The sequence below is a fragment of the Ochotona curzoniae genome, unplaced genomic scaffold, assembly GCF_017591425.1.
Source record: "Ochotona curzoniae isolate NIBS_2020 unplaced genomic scaffold, NIBS_Ocur_1.0 contig_1014, whole genome shotgun sequence".
Classification (NCBI taxonomy): Eukaryota; Metazoa; Chordata; class Mammalia; order Lagomorpha; family Ochotonidae; genus Ochotona; species Ochotona curzoniae.
The window spans coordinates 38,778,289-38,796,069 of record NW_024464920.1 but is presented as its reverse complement, the minus strand read 5'-3'; the positions used below and the strand labels follow the sequence as shown (position 1 = coordinate 38,796,069).

General features: G+C 41.5%; 1 protein-coding gene across 3 annotated transcripts in view; it reads right to left on the bottom strand.

The window, feature by feature from the left end:
* MYBPC1 (myosin binding protein C1) overlaps positions 1-17,781 on the bottom strand; it is a 74,980-nt gene that overhangs the window by 42,282 nt on the left and 14,917 nt on the right. Inside the window, exons 2-10 of one of the 3 annotated variants that reach the window (XM_040984241.1) lie at positions 16,780-16,821; positions 14,207-14,248; positions 9,171-9,209; positions 7,992-8,027; positions 6,294-6,404; positions 5,277-5,425; positions 4,931-5,048; positions 3,231-3,282; positions 1,079-1,135 (exon numbers count right to left, since the gene is read on the bottom strand). In XM_040984241.1, coding sequence (XP_040840175.1) covers positions 1,079-1,135; positions 3,231-3,282; positions 4,931-5,048; positions 5,277-5,425; positions 6,294-6,404; positions 7,992-8,027; positions 9,171-9,209; positions 14,207-14,248; positions 16,780-16,821 — 646 coding nt within the window. The remainder of the gene's footprint in view (positions 1-1,078; positions 1,136-3,230; positions 3,283-4,930; positions 5,049-5,276; positions 5,426-6,293; positions 6,405-7,991; positions 8,028-9,170; positions 9,210-14,206; positions 14,249-16,779; positions 16,822-17,781) is intronic. The other 2 variants (XM_040984248.1, XM_040984257.1) reach the window with 2 other exon arrangements.

The following is a 17,781-nucleotide window of genomic DNA, read 5'->3' as shown; positions in this document are numbered from 1 at the left end:
CTGCTTTCAGCCTAACTGTTGAGGCTAGCAGTGAATTTTTCATTCACAGAGTCTTGAATAAAGCTGTCCAACTAAACTGAGAATAAATGCAAGCACCATTTATTGCAAGTATTTGTAATTTGTGGTGAAACATTTGACCTTAAATTCCTTTTGATAGCTATTGATAGCACTAAAGGTGATTTATAAATCTCAAGAAGCTAAATGAAAACTGCCAGTGTTTCATGTTATTAATTTATAATTGTCAATGAACGTTGTTTATGAATTTGCTAGAAGAAAATTCAACCTCAGTAAAAAATCCATTTATGCTGTTGCTTCTGCACGCTAGTGAATATCCAGATATGTATAGCTTTAAATATAATTTAAACATATGATTTTATGTGCATATATATGGCCAAAAATACCACAAAAATGATGATGCTAAATGTCCATAATCAAGTCCTTCAAATCCTACCGCAAGGCAGCACAATGTCAAGGAAATGTGAATAAATGTTAACACTAAGCATTTCCATTTGACTATCATATTTTATCACTTGTAAAATGTATTTTGGAGAGGATTTAAGCACAAAAGCACAAAGATGGCTTTTATAATCAATAGTACATTGTAGTAAACCATTTAAGACTATTTTTATTGTTTAGTGACTTACAAAGTGTTAACATAGCTTCAAACCAGTGGTGTCTTAGGTTTGAATGTGATTTCTACTAAAGCTGTGAAGCTGATTGTTCAATCAAATATCAAAGGTTGAAGAATGAGGCCTTATCTGTTCAGTCATGCTGCAGGTTGGGTGCGTCCCTTGCCATTCAAGTCTCATGTCTCAGTTTTCATGTCTTCCCATCCTCAGCGAAGGACACATGCAAAGACCCATGAAACATCGAGAAAGAAAAGTTAGAAGCATCAGCTAAAGTCTGAGACAGACTAGTTGGCACTTGTGTATCTCTTTCTTAGCCAACTCTGTTATAATTCTGTAAGCAAAACACATTAAAAAAAATTCTTTGAAAAACAGCGATTTAAACTTGACTTTGAATGGATGTCTAGAACATTTCCAGGCCACGAAGCCTCACTGCATCACTTGGTTCTCACCTACGCTTCAGGAGACCACTAAAGTCAAGTTCTCCTGCATCCTCTTGACCTTCTCCACTGTCATTAACAAAAGAAAAGCAGATCTGGGTTTAATGCAGGCACATACACAACAGTTCCCCCCCAAACACTCTAAATACACTGTATATGCAATTTTGTACCAGCAGGCAAGGACCGAATCAACACAAACGATTTCTTTTCGCACAAGTGCCATTTTAACTTGCTGGAGTATGTACTTGTGGAAAAGTCAACAGGGTGAGCTTGTGTGACTCTGTGATTTCAGAAGACACAAATTTGAAGATTGCATATATAAAACTGCTTGGATTTGTGTTAAAACCAGGTAACACAAATGCACTTATGCCAAGCAACACAAAGTACTTTGTTTTTGCCAGTTGGGGGTTCTAGAAACATACCTGTGTAAAAAGCAAAGGACTTTTGCTGCTTTCTGTTGTGTGTTTGACAGAGATTGGCTTTGCTGGACCAAGTGTACCCATGTCAGATATATAAGTGCACAGCCTTATGTTCCAAGAAAGGTAACCTCTGTGTGTCCACTGGTGGTGAATCAGATGTGATACCAACGTAGCATAAAGCTCTGGAGCCAGCACAGAGCTTTTCACGAGATGCATTCCTTTCTAGATGCCCATAAGTATGTCATTTGCTTGTATATATTCATACCTTTTAAAATGTAGTTTCCCATGTGTTTTTGAATTGCTAATGATCTCCTGACTAGTGATTTTAAGGAATATTTTCCTACCGAGAAATGCATCTTGAGCATGCAGCCACCATCATGACTTCATACACACTCTAAGTAGTAACTATGGAGCTGACACTTCAGTGGCACTACAGATTTACTCCCTTGATTTTGTAACAATGAATGTGCTTTCTGCTCTTTATTGACATGAGTTATGGGCTCAAAGAAAAGAGTGGGTGTTTAAAAATAGTATATGTGGCATGTAAGTTGTATGAATGAAGCTTAAAAAGGTGTGCTTCCAGAATTCCTTTCACAGCAAGTACGTGGAAGCCTTTTGTATACCATGGCTATATTGTATGTATAACATAGCCTTTTGTATACATTCTTTTAATGTCTGTAACTTGCTTGGCTATGTCTCCTTCTCCTAAACTCTTCTGTAGGTGGAACAAGCCTAGTTTTAGACCTGCGCGTGTGCTGAAACCAGGGTAACGGAGTGTGGAGGGGACTGGACGCATTTGAAAGTTAAGACATTAGGAAAAGCTAGAAAATACCAACTTGCAATGTACATATTATTAAATAACTTTTAAAAGGAATTCAAGTATTGGCTTATTCGTAGCTTCAAGGAAAACATGCCTTCTCATTAACAGACTAAGTTATTGTTTGAAATAAATTGAGATGACTTTCCTCACCAATCTGCTGCATGTGGATTCAGTCAGATCAAGATGTTTCTCTCGTGAAAGAATTCATATTAGGGAATATTAAGTACTGTGGGTGGCATGATAGAAAGTAGGGGTTAATTTTTTTCTCAGAGACTAGAAAAAAATTTTATTTCCCTCCCTGGGTCCTTGATTATTCGGTCTTAGAAGTTGCAATATAAATAAATATCTAATATTTCACCTTCTACAGTATCCTTAATAGCAGCAAACACAGTATCCTTTCATTTAGGACAATCCAATATTATATGGTGCTAAGTTCAGTAGATAACTACTTAATTGTGGTTTTCTTGGGCATATGTTTCAGGCTATATAAACGATTTCTAGTAAAAAAAAAAAAAGAGGAAGAAGAAGAAGAAAATGAAGAAAGAATGAAAATAAACAAGGAAAATGAATTTTTTTTCTGCTAATACTCAATTGCAGTCAAATGTTTTCTTGCTCATTTCTTTTGACCATCTGTTGGGAAATACTGCAAGCAATGAAGAAATCATTTGGATAAATGGAAAGTATATATTTATAAAGCTACTGAAGCCCATAAGAATGGGCATGTCACCATAGAAAGAATATTCTAGAAAGTGTCAGTATAACCTTGAGTAGGCCTTAAATCCAACTTTTAAGTATACGACATGTTTGTTGCAGTGGACTGGGCAGTTCGCCATTGGAACATGGAGTGTGGAGGAAGGCAGGTGTTTTAAAAATCCTCCTCTTCCATGTTATACAAAAGCTGTCTAGATTGCCCTCTTGAAGTTACCTTCTCTTGAAAGCAGACCGGATGTCAATGCTTGGAGTCATCCCTGTAGATTCTTAGAAAGGAAAGAAAACAATAAAGTAAATATCCATTCAGAAAGCAGTTTTGCGCTTGATTTATTTACAGGCTGTAGTGATTAGTCTTCAAACAGCCCTGTCAGCTAAAGAATTTGGGGGCGGAGATAAGGGTGCAAATGACTTGAAGAACTTGAAACATATCCACTTCTGGATGTTTTCCCTGATGGAGATCTTGATCCACCAGATCACAGATGGGCACCCACAAATCAATATCAAAACAAAACAAAACTACTGCAGGGCTGGTGCTGCCTGTCCCAATTTCACATATAGGCATGGGTTCGCGTCCCGGTTACTCCTCTTCTGACCCAGCCCTCTGTTCATGCTCCCAGGGATTCAGTGGAGGCTGGCCCAAGTATCTGTGCCTTTGCACTCATAGAGCCCCTGGTTCCTATCTCTGCTTATTCCATCCCTGGCTGTTGCGGCCGTTTTAGAAAGTGGACCAGTGCTCTAGTGCATGTGGAAATCCCTTTTTTCTCTCTCTGCTACTGTCTCTCTGTTTCTCCTTTTTTTTTCTCTTCCTCCTCTCTCCCTTTCTCTCAATGCTCTGCCTTTCAAATCAATCAATCAATCAACCATTTTTTTAAAATGTGCAGGTTATTCTCAGAGATGTCTGGCTATGGTCTAGGAGTTCTGTTTAGGACTGGATTCTCAGAGAAATCTCAGTAGTGAGATTATCATTAGTGACCATCCATCTGTGTTGAATGAGGATCTCACAATTTCCTTTGGATGTCTGTAAAACATTGATGAAAGAGTTCATCCTAACCAAAAGACAAAATCCACCTGCTCATAATCTCAGCCATGTGATTCTGATTCACTTAAGTGCTTCTTAAGGACACAGAGAAGGATTTTTTTTTCTTGTAGTTTTCAGCACCTTCCTCTCTTTGTAATTGTTCATGTACGCCTGACTTCCTTCCCTACACTACACTCAAGCTGGATAGTGCGTGACTTCTGGATTCTTCATTCTTCTGGTTACTCTAATCCAGAAGAAAGGCAGGTTGAGATGGCGCCATCTCATTCCAAATGTGAAACAAATAGTGTATTATAGAGAAAAGGATCATTTTCTCAAGCTTGATTCTATACTTCTTGGAAGAACCTGTGAACATTTGGAATTTGCTTGTCCATTGCCACTTCCAATTTAGCCTGCCCTTTGTAATTCATAAAAGTGTTTTTTCCCATCTAAATGTGCACTTTTATACTGTGTCTTTTAAATACTCTGAACAGTACCCAGGACATATGGATGGAGAATGTCCATATTTTAAATCAGATCATATAAGAGAAATTACCCATTCCATTTGGGTATTCTGACATGCTGATACCATGTTATACTATCCCTAAATCTAAGCGGGAAAGTAACCCCAATGAAAAATAACATTCAATAGCAGAAAAAAAATAACACCATCTCCTACTGAATTTTAAGGAATACAGCATAGAAAAATACTTAGCAATAAAATTCCACTTAATTTATCCCATAATAATATGATTTAGCAGGCTCTTTGAACATACCATGATCACAAATAGTTTAAAAGGAAAAGTTTTCCCCAAATCTCATGGCATTAAATAACTTTTTCTATCCCCACACATACCCCCCAGAAGATCACATTTATCTGGACAACAAAGCTTTCTTACCATGCACTTCAAGGTCAAATGAACAGCTGTCAAACTTATCCTTGTAGGTGACCTCGCATCTATAGTTTCCTGCATAATTCTCTTTGGCCTTGATGATTTGCATCTCAAATGTGTATACCTGCAAAGAAATGGATCCAGATTCACTGCGTGTCACCTTGTCAACAGCAAGGCTTTCAAGGACTTTTCACATTTGTACTATATTCTCTTTCTGGGAAGACTATAGGACAATCACAAGCAAGTGTAGACACTAGACTCAGTAACTCTTGCAGACTTGTCTGGGGCTGAAATCCCTCAATTAAATGTGGATGCATTATCCTGGCCTTGGTGCCAGGGTTCGGGGCCATACCCGTGTTTGCCTTTCAAAGGTTTCCTTTAGTTGAAGATGCTTTCCAGCTTTGCTGGCCAGATCCATCCATTTCCCCTTGAACCATTTGACAGTGGGCTTCCTAAGAAGATCTTCAGCCTTGACTTTAGCTATAAAGGTGATATTTTCACCTAGAAAAAGCACATGCAATTCAGTTTGTGGTTCTTAGAAATGGTCATTTGTTTGCCTTTTCACTGGAGGGAGTTGACTCAAGACTGCGCTGCACAGATTGGAGCATGGTTGGTGTCTCTGGAATCAGGCAATGAGTTGGCTCTGGTGTTTGAGAAGTGTCCTAGAGATCCTTAGAATCTTCCACTTATTTGCTCTTGAGGTTTATGGAGCAGAAAAAGAGTAATGGGGGGAAAATCAGTGGATATATTTTAAAAATATATATTTGAACTTTTTTAAAATCCTTTTTTATGAGTCTACAAGGTGGAAATCCTGGTATTCTAGGAACATGACAAAATGAGACTGAACTGTTATGTGCACTGATGAGATACTGACAGCATCACAGCTCTAGCCTGGCTGCCCCATGGCACTTAATGTCATAGCTGCTACTTGCCTTTCCAGGTTATAAAATGTAAGATTTAGTATAGATAGCTTAGATTACTTTTTAAAAAAATGGTGAGAAAAAAATGAAATCTAAAGCGAAGTTTATGTTGGTGCCATAGCTTTTGTGGAATATGCATTTCTATAGAAAATTATTGAGCTACACAAAACGAGACAAGGACTGAGAAGCAATAATGCGGATCTTGAAAGCACTGCAGAACAGGTAAATCCATAGATATAAAGAGGAGTGGGATTCAGGACCTCTGGGGAGAAGCTGGTGTGGAGTAATGACCACTTGGGATCCTTGGGTTGACAAAATGCTTTGAAACCAGATGGAAGTGATCACACAATGCTGTCAATGGCCACTGACTTTTCACCTTAACACAATTGATGTTATGTGGGTTTCACTTCAACAAAAGCCAACCACAGGAACGATTGCCAGGGACTCACCCACTTTCACGGTTCCTGTTTGAGGTTTCTCCACAAACAGGAGGGATGGCTGAGAATTGGCATTCTGCTTGTCTTGTTCCTCGCCAGCAGGTGCCTCACCGAGAGACCATTCTGATGAGCACAAAGGAAAAGAATCATTTGAGGGGCAGCCTCTTCTCTGGCAGACTTACCTGGATTCGCTGTTCTCCACCGTCACGTTTGTTTTTGTCTAATAAACTGAGAAGAATACAGCATTGTTCTTCCCACCCCCAGCAGCCGGCAGGAGGAGGACAGAGCTCTGCTCTCACTGGCGTGTGTCTTCCACGACTGGGCAAAGGATCAGTTCCTAATTCCTAGCAACAATGAAACTTGAGGTCTATTATTTCTTGGTCTTTGTTGGCAGCCACAGTTCCTTTGTTTCCCACCCTGCCTGTTCCCCCCAGTAGATGGATCTTGGTGGTGAGTTTTTTCATATTTTTGAGTTAAGAAGTCACCTTAGCAGAACAGCAGTGGAAAAGATGAGCAAGCAGGGTCAGTTTGAGAGCAATCTGACAGGAGCTCGACAGTCAAGACTGGCCAAGGGCTTTCAGATTCCTTGCTGTCCTATGATTAGACAATTTTATCAGGATTGGATAGATGAAACAACATGATCTGTACGTACCAATTGCAAGATTACCAGGAGTATAACGCAAGAAAGTGAAAAAAAAAAAAAAAGAAAAAGAAAAGCTTTGAGGTTTTCCCAATGAAGAGAGGCCACCTGGAAATGAAGTTCATTTTACGGTGTCTAATTGCGGGTGCTTGTTTGGGATTAGACTGCAGTCAACTACAAGGACAACAGTAGAGAAAGAACTCTAGGAATTCCTTGTGTCTCTGGGCTAAATACACAGACGTCCAGTTTCAGTGGCTTAATAACTGGAAAAAAGACAGGGGTCACCCACATTTTACCTGTTAATGTCCCTTGGAAAGAAGGAAAAAGCAGTTTCAGTTATTTTAGTTCTCAGTATCAGTCATGCTCGGGGCTGGGTGTTTGAACCACTATTTTCACAATGGAATTCAAAGCTGTAGTCACGTGAGGACACATCTTTAAATAGCCCAGCTGATGTTAACCTCTGATGGTGTGTGTGTTTCTGTTACCCATAGTAACAACGACTAGGACCTGTTCACACTTCGCACATGCGCACAAGTGACTGTGCTATGTGTTCCCTTCTGTATCTGCTGTGGTTATGGCCTATCGGAGACCCATAGTAGGCACCCAGCCAAAAGTGTGTGCAGTGTTGGAGTGAATCAATGATCTCACACAATCGGAACTACAGCCGACAGGATGTGTTCAGAAGTGCTTTGCCAACTATCTGAGTGTGAAATTTCATAAAAGTGTGAACAATTATCAAACGTTAGCACATCCCAGGGTTTGCATTGGTTTCTGTGTATTTGTCATAAGTGCTAGATCAAAAGGGATATTTACAATAAAACAAGTGAGCCTGTACTGTATGTGGCTGGAGTCTTGAATGTGTGTGTATGTGTGTGCATGTACATTATCATGCAAAATTAATCATTTCTCAAGACATTAGTTTTCTTGTAAGAGAAAAGGTGATGAAATATCACTTGTAAAAGCTACAAAGTGAATAAAACCAAGATTAGAATCAAAACAGCTTCCACGAAGTGAAGTCATTAGTGGTGGTATTAGGAGTGGTTGGGGACCTTGTCCGGACTTATGCTCACCTGAGTCTTTTCTTTCCAGGGCCCGACTACCCAAACCTGAAAGGAAAGTGTGATTCGGGTGATGTTGTGGGGGAGGAGGTGGCAGGAGGAAGACAGTGAGGAGAGGATTCTAATCCTCTTGGATTCCCCCAAACCCTCGCTCATCTGAGGATGGGAAGAGAAAAGCTAGAAGTTGGCTCAAATGGGATATCAGTAGAGCTCCATTTAAGAAAAATGGCCATAGAAATTACACATCTTACTTAATAAAAAGGAGCAAACTTTTGGCATGGCAGTTAAAATGTTACCTGGGACACCCACATCCCGTGTCACACTGCCTGGGTTGGAGTCCCGCCTCCACTTCCTGGTCCACTTCCTGCTGCTGTGCACCCTGGGAGGCAGCAGGTGATGGCTCAAGGATGTGAATCCCTGCCACCTGCCTGAAAACCTGGTCAGAATTCCTAGCAGCTGGCTTCAACCTGGCCCAGCGGTGGCTGCTGTAAGCATTCGGGGGAGTGACTGAGGGAGATGTCTCTCTCTCTCTGCCTTTAAAATAAATAAAACCAATAATAAAATTTAAAATACGAAGATCTTTAAAGATCAGGAGAAAGGGTATTTAGATGAAAACAAAAGTATTCATTTAAAAACACTGATTGATTTATTTACCAGTCAGAGTTATAAAGAGGGAGAGATAGAGGGATCTCCCAGCTGCTGGTTCACTCCACCAAATGGCTGCAACAGCCAGGACAAAGCCAAGTGGAAGCTGGGAGCCAGGAACTTCACCTGAATTTAATATGGGTAACAGGGGCCCAACTACTTGGACCTTCTTTCACTGCCTTTCTCAAGCCATTAACAGGGAGCTGGATTGGAAGTGAAGCAACTGGGACAGAAATTGGTATCCATACGAAACAACATTGCCAATGTTAACCCACTTTGCCACAATGTTGGTTCCAATTGATATTTTTGCTCCCGAAATTTATAGTCAAGATTTATTTACTAATCGTATTTATTTCAAAAAGAGCGTCTCTTTTTAAAATGCCTCCCATGAAAAACAGAAAAATAATTGTCCACACCAATGTTGTGCCCATTGGTGCTGGCAAACTTGGTTCCTCTGCCCTGTTCACCTGCTCAACACAGCGCCCTACCATCCCTTCCCCTTACTGACAGGGAGTGAGACCTTAACAAAAGTGCAATTGTCCTAACCTGGAGGCAAGGCACTAGGCGGGGAAGCTTCCTCTTCCTCTGAAACAAGAAACAGGAGTGAAAAGTCAGGGAGAAAAGGTCGTCATCCCGGGAACCTGAGGAAAGAAAAATCTGAAAGAGAACAGACACTGCACAAACGCTTGGAACGGCTGATCCCTGAAAGGGAAAACTGGACTACTGCAGCCAAAAAAAAAAAAGAGAGAGAAAGAAAACCAGCCAATAAAAGGCTGACACAGCAGGCTAACCCAAGTGAAAGTGTCGATTTAAACATGAGATTCTATGCCAGTGTTTTAGCAGATTGAAAGTCAGGAGAATACTTCATGCTAGAAACAAACCAACCTTGATGAAATCAATGATGGAGATGGTTTGTGACTCTTTGGGAACTGAAATTGAGGAATGACATTACTGTGTGTGTCACAGACACCTGGACACGAGGGATGCCAGCTTTTCATGAGCTCATTTCCACACGGAAAATCATCTGATGAATTCCACTTCTGTGTACCCGAGGCCAAAGCCAAGTTTAAGTAATATGAATCAACTTGTCTCACTGGATTTACTAGCAATTGTTTTATGACCTTGATAAGTAATTCCCCCGGATTATATTGGTGTTGATCAACACTGTATAATTTCATAACGTTTACATATATACATTTGTAAATCCCAAATGCATACCGGAAGGTATGCACAAACACACCAAATGAGTCCTCTTTTCTAAAATATCTACAGCAAAGCTCGCCTTTTAGATGCTGAGGAAGACATCAACTGAACCTTTACCCCTGCCTCCAAATCAGGAAACATGTCTGTATAACTAATCTAAAATTATGAATTTTAAAATATAAACTTGTGTGACTGCAGAAGGTAGGATACAGACAATCTATGCCCTTTGAAAGCTTTAATAAATGTCTGAGACCAGGTAAATTAGCACTTTTTAGAGTATTCATGGGAAATGTTACTCGCTGGGTTAAAAATTCCCTCCCCAAACTATCAACCTAGGAATCGGTTTTCTTATGTTTTAACAAAATAGTCTGTATAAGGGGTAGAGTCGTAACATCACAGTTTCAAAAAGCAACAGGATGACTCAGAGGGGACGGAGTGATTCAGGAAAGCTCATGGGATGTAATGAGCCCTGCTGTCTCCACTCTGTTAACAGAGGCTGCATTCTATCGCAGCTGTGTCTTAGCACTGAAAAGTAAGGGGAAGCTGATTTTCAACAAAGTTCTTTAGGACCAAGTCCTGTTAGTAGAATCCTTAGATAAACCAGGAGACTTCTCAGATGCTCACTCCGCAGTGTCCTAAAGGTAAATTGCACGAATGTGTTTCAACAGGCTAATAAAAAGCACCAAGATAGTGTTGTTTCAAAAACGAACCTAAATGAAGACAACAAATTAGTCATTCTTCTCATTTAAAACAAAACAAAACAAAACAAGGCAATTAGGAGAAAACACGCTGGAAAGACTGCTGATTGACTTCCTCGTCTGCCAGCCCCCAAAGGGAGACTCTTCATGCCAAGTTATGGGGGACACGGAACAGGTGCAGGCTTCATCCACGGTGTGTTATGTGGTAATGTTAGTGCCGGGAACAGGAGATACGCTTTTATTTCCCTTGCAGAGATCCGCAGATGGTTTGCTCTGCACGCAGTTGTTTCCCTGGAATAAATATCTAAAAATGCAGCCACCTTCTCAAATGGGCTTTCCTTTTTTTTTTTTTTTAGGCATCAAAATGAATACTAGTCCTCCAAGTAGTCTCTAATTCTAACGCTGCTGCCATCTAAGGGATCATTCATAGAACCAGTTCTGGAGCTTCCAAAGGGTCCATTGTGAAGGCATGGGAGAGAATCAGTCTTGCTATTCTATGTTCACACAAAAGCTGCTAGGTGCTGGTAGACCAAAAAGAAGGAGAGAGAGATAATCCCACCTGATCACTCACATTATTCTCTATGCACAGGATCTGTGATTCTAATGTGCTTACAAAACTGAAAATGGCCTTCCTCTGTGGCTGGCTGTTCTTCCCTGCAAAGCACAGGTGCACCCTGCGGGATAGGATGGGGCACCTAGATCTGTGCCTGGCACACAGCCTTCACTTAGGGATACTTGCTGAATGCCAAAGTAAATGACAGATCCCAGGGGTCACCGAGAAGGTAGATAACAATTTCTACTTTGCATCCCTGTGATTTGTCACCTGTAATTAATCTTTCTGCAAGAATTCCAAGCCAGAGAAACATTATTTTTCCAATGTGATCATTCAAAAAGGGATTTGCACATCTAATTTATGGCATTGCTTTTTTTTTTTTTAATTACTGATTTCTGTTGTCTCTATTGTTTCAGTTCCAGGAGATTGCCTGGGAGAAATTAGTCAGTACTGGGGGAGCAGGAGGGCTGCATAGACAAGTCCCGAGGCAAGCAAGCAAGCAAAGAGACAACAATAAAACCCCTTCCTGGGAGACCAATTGTTTCCCAGACAGTGGCTTTACCAGCTGAGAAAGTTGACAAATTTAACCATAAAATTTTCACAACATTTCCCAGATGTCAAAGAGCAATTCAGTCAACCTGGGAAAGGTGTCAGGCTGCAGGGCGATGAGTAATAGCCTTAAAAGTGACAGCCTTGAAGCTATTCATTGAATATACTTCCCCTAATTAGCCAAGGTTCAAGTAAAACTGCTAGAAAATTCACTGGGATGCAGGCATGCCGGTTATCTTAGCGCAGGCATCATCTGCCTGTCCTGTGCTGGTGCTCCATTCTGAACCCTCACTGATTAAAAGCAGGCAGATGTTCACCCTGCCCAGCAAACAGGTTGAATGGAAATAGAAGTCTATCAAGACCTCCGTGATCTGCATGTAAATTCAGCTGTTCATCCACTCGCCAAGGATCTGTTAGGCCATTGCTGCGTGTTGGTCTCTGCCAGGAGCTGGAGGGATTGAAATGAGGGCACAAACGTAGGGCTAATCACGACAGTGCCTACTGCCTCTTAGGGAGAGGACGCATTGTGAACACACGAGTAAGTGGAGAGTGATTGAATGATAGGGGCAATAGGTCCAGGAGAAATCAGAAGGAGGAAGGAGATGAAAGTGAGCCAGGAAGATGAGGGGCAAGCCGCACAGAGAAGTGAAACCTGAAGGTAATGGTTAGGGAAAAAATTCAAACCATCTGAAAGTGGGAGAAGGAATGAGAGGCAGGGAGGACCTCCTGGTTAATGTAAGATTGACAAGGTTGGCACTTGTCAATCAACCAATCACCTCTGTGTCTAGCCCCTGCAGGGTTTCTTTCTCACCTAGAAAATACACGCAGTAGTCATTACCGCATCTTCTTTGTGTTTTCCTGGGAATTATCCCTTATGGAAAGGAGTACTAGTTAAAGAGGACTGTCTATTTACCTATTTGCCTGTTTAGGAATGTCACTGTCAGTCTTGGATTGCTTTACTTCTTAAGCATGAAGGACACATCTATATATTTACATGACAGTGTATGTGCCTGGACGAGTGAGAGCACGTGGTCATGTGCTTGTTTATCTGCTGCAAATGTTAGAAAAACTGTATAAATTTCAGAATGCCCTCGTCATTTGGACTTGCTGTTCGATCCTCTGTTTTCCAGGATGGTTATTGATTGGTTCATTTTATCTTATGGAAAGGAGTGCCTTCATTTAAGCATGTGACCGTAATATAATGACTGTTCACATTAAGGATCAGGCCCAGGTTTTGCATAAACGTTGACAGGTTGCCCTCTGGGCTTGCATCATCTGTTGTGCCTTAAAGCCTCGGCCAAGCACCTTTCCAAATTTGGAAACAGAGGTGTATGCCTTCAGCCTTGTGGAGAATAAGGTTACAATAACTGCAGTAAGTAACTCCCGTGGAACGAGTTCTAGGAGTTTTCACTGACTGCATTTCATAGCAGATGTTCTTCCAACTGTGGTCCACGTAGCTAGGATTAACAGACAGCTGTTACTGTCTATGGGAACCACGAAGGTCAAGGACAAAGTGCATGTGCTCGTATTATATATGCATTTGTGAGGGCATTAAGTTCAACTTAGTAGAGGAAAAGTGATCCAATGTACTGAAAGAAAGAAAAAGGGTGATTTTATTAGTTTGTAGGAGACAACATCATCCTAGAACTTAGATGAGGAACTATGACGTACTAAGAAAAAAGATGCTTCATACACTCCTGAGAAATGTTCAGGAAAAAGCAGAAATGTCCTTTGTTGTTGGAAAACAGTCATGCCAATATTTAAATTGTTGTTCGTTGTATTAATCAAAGGGCAACTTACAAAAATGACCACATGAATGATAACACTTATAAAGCAAAATTGCAAAAACCCACTTTTACGTTTTCCTCTCTGGAGAGCTAACGCTCCTCAGGGTGAGGCAGGTGGTTAGTAGTGGCAATGACTTCTTCACGTAAGACAAGGACTTTTAGGGCATCACAGTCACAGGATGAGGGCCACTCATCTTTCTAAAACGAGGCCGTTCTATACAAAATGAAAACATACAGGAATAAATGAGTTCTCCCTTTAACACGGAGGAATGCATGTGCTTAAAAATGGATTGTTGATCCGTGTAGATCATACAAATCCTACACCAATACAAAGTGCTATAAAGAGATGCTAGCTAGCCTTCAAAACATTGTGACGTAGTGACATTGGGGCAGTTCACACAATCAGATGGAAACATTTAGTTAAAAAAGATCTGGATAGTTAAAATTGTTTTCTCAACTGATGCAATCCCAAGAAGATCAAACAGCTCTGCTTCACATGCATTTTGAAACTTGGCAACTACCAGTCAGTTTGCTGGCATCTTGACAAGTGCATGTGATGTTTTGATCACTGTTGTTTTCCTTTTAGCAATGCTTGTAATGGAAATTGAGCAAAGCACCATGTATCACCAGGCCAGTTAGGTCCTGCCCACAAGATGCAAAGGGAGAATTCTAATCACACTGATGCGGGAGAGGAGGATGCCAGGTCCTTGGGGCCACTTGGCAGTCCTCACTGGCCTCTTCCTGCTTCTCATTTGCTTGGATTTAACCTCATTCTGCCTCCTCCCAACTCACCTTTTGCTGGAGCCGTTTCCGCCTGCTTCTCTTTGTTTGGTTCTGTGTGGAAAGTACAAGCACATTTTTTTAAAAGTGTCTCAAAGCCTCTTATTGTTGGATGAGCAAAGAGAGAAAGGGAGAGGGGAGAAAACGAACAACAGAACAGAAAAGAAATGATTCCACTTTCCAACCGATCATGGTGCATATGAGTTATTAATTTGGGAACTATAACTTAAAGGCACACAAAACTTTCAATGAAAACAATGAATACATCTTGACTTTTTAGTTTTTTTTTTTTAAAGCATACACAAAAGCATGCAATATGGATGTTTATTAAAATACACTCAGCTGGACTAGGCCCATTTTATATAGCATGCTGCAGTAGAATTGAGTATAAAATAAGAGTCACTTCATTTTAGAAGTCCCGACAAGGGACACACTTACTAAAGACATTTAACCTATGCAGTGGTTTCAATAGTTTGGATTTCTAGACATTTTTTTTTTTTTTGGAAAGGCTTAAAATTGTTAACTGCCACGTATGCAGTTCCAAAGGGGATGGAACTGTGTGACACGTAAATCTTGTGGGTTGGATGAAGTGGCAAGATGTGTAGGATGAAAACAATAACATCAAGTTTTATCAGGCAAAACCATCTAATCTGCATTTCTCTCTGTTCAGACGCATAGTACTTGAACACCTGCAAACACATGTGTCTTGTGGTATATGCCAGGAAAGAACAATTTCCCACATGAGTTTGCACTCTCTCTCTTGTCCCTGACGAATCCAGATCTCAACCCACCAACGGCAACTTGAGCAGTGTGGCAAGGTCTATCTTGCACAAGGAATGTGAAACAGACACAAGAAGGGGAACTTCAGAGTGGCCCAAGGGCAGCAACTGATCTAACAGGAAGAAGGGAAGAGGTGAGTCCTTTGTAATAACCAGGAAGATCTCAGAGTCCTCGTTACGGGTCAACCCAAATCAGCGTGTGCATGAAGAGCCACACCAAGGAAGACCGTCTGAAGAATGTCACGGGTCAGCACTAGCTTCACGGACTTAAGGAAAATGAAACCCAAGCTTGCCCTGCTTCAATCGAAGGCATTGAGGCTGTTTCACACATTTTGACATTCTGGAAAACTAAATTTCTTGGCTGAAAAAAGGAACTTCTGTGATCTGTCAGATTTTCTCAAAGTACTTTTCCTGAAGAACCGACTCCTGGGCGGATGGGCTTTGTGGCCGTGTCAATGTCCATGTGGATAGATGAGCAGAGACTGAAGCTTATTCAGCTGTTGCTTTAGTTCAGCCGGGGCCAATCCTAGGGGATCGCCCACCTCTTGGTTTTTTAGTATATTGGCAATTCAAGTAACCAGATTACTGAGGCACACACTGCTCAGCTGAGGGACTGAAGCAGTGGCTTTAACATTGCCTAACGCTCTCATTCAGTGGTTGTGTTTTATATAATTGTCCTCCAGATCCAGACCATATTATATTTCTTATTTTGCTTAAAAAAAAAAAGCAACAACAACAGAAAACACACATACACACCACAAAATAAAATAAAATAATCCAAACACATTGCTTTTGGCAAAATGATTTCTATCTAGAGTTTCCCGCTTTAACTTGCCCACCATGTAAGCACCCAGCTGTTACAAAGATGTGGAAGAAGTTCTGTCTCCTTCTTAGGGGTAAAAGTTGAGTTGTGTACATGGGATATATCGAGTGGCTAATTCTTGACGGGACGCCAGTTTCTTGTCCTCCTCAAGGAAGAAGAGTGATGTACAAGAGTGTTTGGGAATCTTCATGGGAAAACATGTTTGATTTGGGTAACTTCCACCATGGCGGATATTTGATAGGGCCGAGTTCACCAGCCCAACTGGGCTTGTCCCTCTTCCAATTCTGCATTCTGTTTCAGGAGCATGTAGGTGGAAAAAACAGGCTTCTTGTAGTATGTCTCGCTGGGTGCTGGGTCTCCCTACCAGGTATGTCTTTATTGGCAGCTCATTGTTGCCACCTGCTGGACAATAGAGTACCAAGACCTGAGAAATTGCTTGTGATGCTGAGCCCCGGGAGCAACCACCACCAAACTGGAAAGTTCTCAAGAGTTTCCGGTGCTGCTTGATAGTTCACACTGGGAAAGGTGGTGACATAATTGGGAAAGGGTTGCTGACCTTCCGGGGCTGAGGTAGGATCCATTCCCAACTCTCATAAAGAAGAGCTAGGCTTTGCTCGAGTTTCACTCTATAGGAAAATTTTTTTCACCAACCCTTCAGCCCCTGGGTGGCTGAAAAACTTTGGTATGACAAGTGGAAAATCAGAACTTTGGAGCACAACAGCAATTTTTTAAAACATAACTTGAGAGCTTTATAAGAATCATTCCACTCATGGATATGAAGTGAAATCCAAATTGGTTTAACATGAGGTGGTTACATAAGCACAATGTATTATTTTCATTAATAGCAACTGATCATGAGACTCATCCACCAAGTTGTCAGAGGGAGTTAGGGTAAAGCTCACGACATCAACGAAGGCCACATCATGCTGGGACGGACGTTCTGTGTCTGCAGCCCAAACGTGGGAGGCAGGTTTTTGACTCACCTTCCGGCGGTGGGGCTGGGGCTGGAGCTGGCACTTCATTTTCTAGAAATACACAGAATAATGGAAATATTAGCTTCAGTTATCTTTTAATTCAATTTTCCTTTTGCTTCCTTGAAGTGCCCTCTTCTTAGGCTTGCTGTGAGCATGGAACAAGACCCAGTAGGTGGCCAGCACATCCCATGCAGCCTAAGGCGCTAAGTCACAGGAAGCTGAGGGTGGAGTTGATGCACTTGCTTTCCCCGGGGACCAAGGGCACCACAGTATCTCTGACATTGTCCCGCCCTCACTTCCTGAGAGATGGGAGCTCCAAGTCCTCTGGCTTTGTAGCCTTGAGTTTGATGACCAGCAAGCTGCTGTTCACTGAGAAACCCAACTGCCTCTTCTCACAGTTGTTTCTGGATGCGTACAAGCCTGGGGTAGATTTCCACCTACACTCCACAAACATTTTCAAAGCTCCGGCTTTGAGGTTTGTTTGACACCTGGCCTTGGATATCCAGGATTATGAAGCAGTCTGGCTATGAAGTCTGTTTAAGAAGCATCTGCTGAAAAAGAAAATACTGTTTCCAAGTAGTGAAAGGCATCCCCATGACCAAAGAGCGTAGAATTTCCCCTGCTGACTCCCTGGACGTGCCCAGAACTGGGAGTTCCTGACATGAGGGAACAGCCTGCCTCAACTCCAAGGCAGGGAGTTTACCTCTCTGCTTAACAATAATTTTCCACTGGATTGTTGAATACCATGTGAAGCGAAGTATTTGCAGGACAGGCACCCTGAGCGATTCTGGGAGCCAGGCTGGCATTTTCCCCCTCAACTGAATAACACTCTCTGAGGAGGAAGAACAATGCCTGAGGACAAGCAGTCTGGCCCAGCGTCATTGCCATGCGAGGGCCGAGTGGACTGTTTTAGTTAGGTAGGCAGAAAATGAACGGATTGTGCCATAACTGAAACCCAGAAAAAAGCAAGGCAGGATTACCAGGATGCCACAAGATTTTCTGCCATCACTA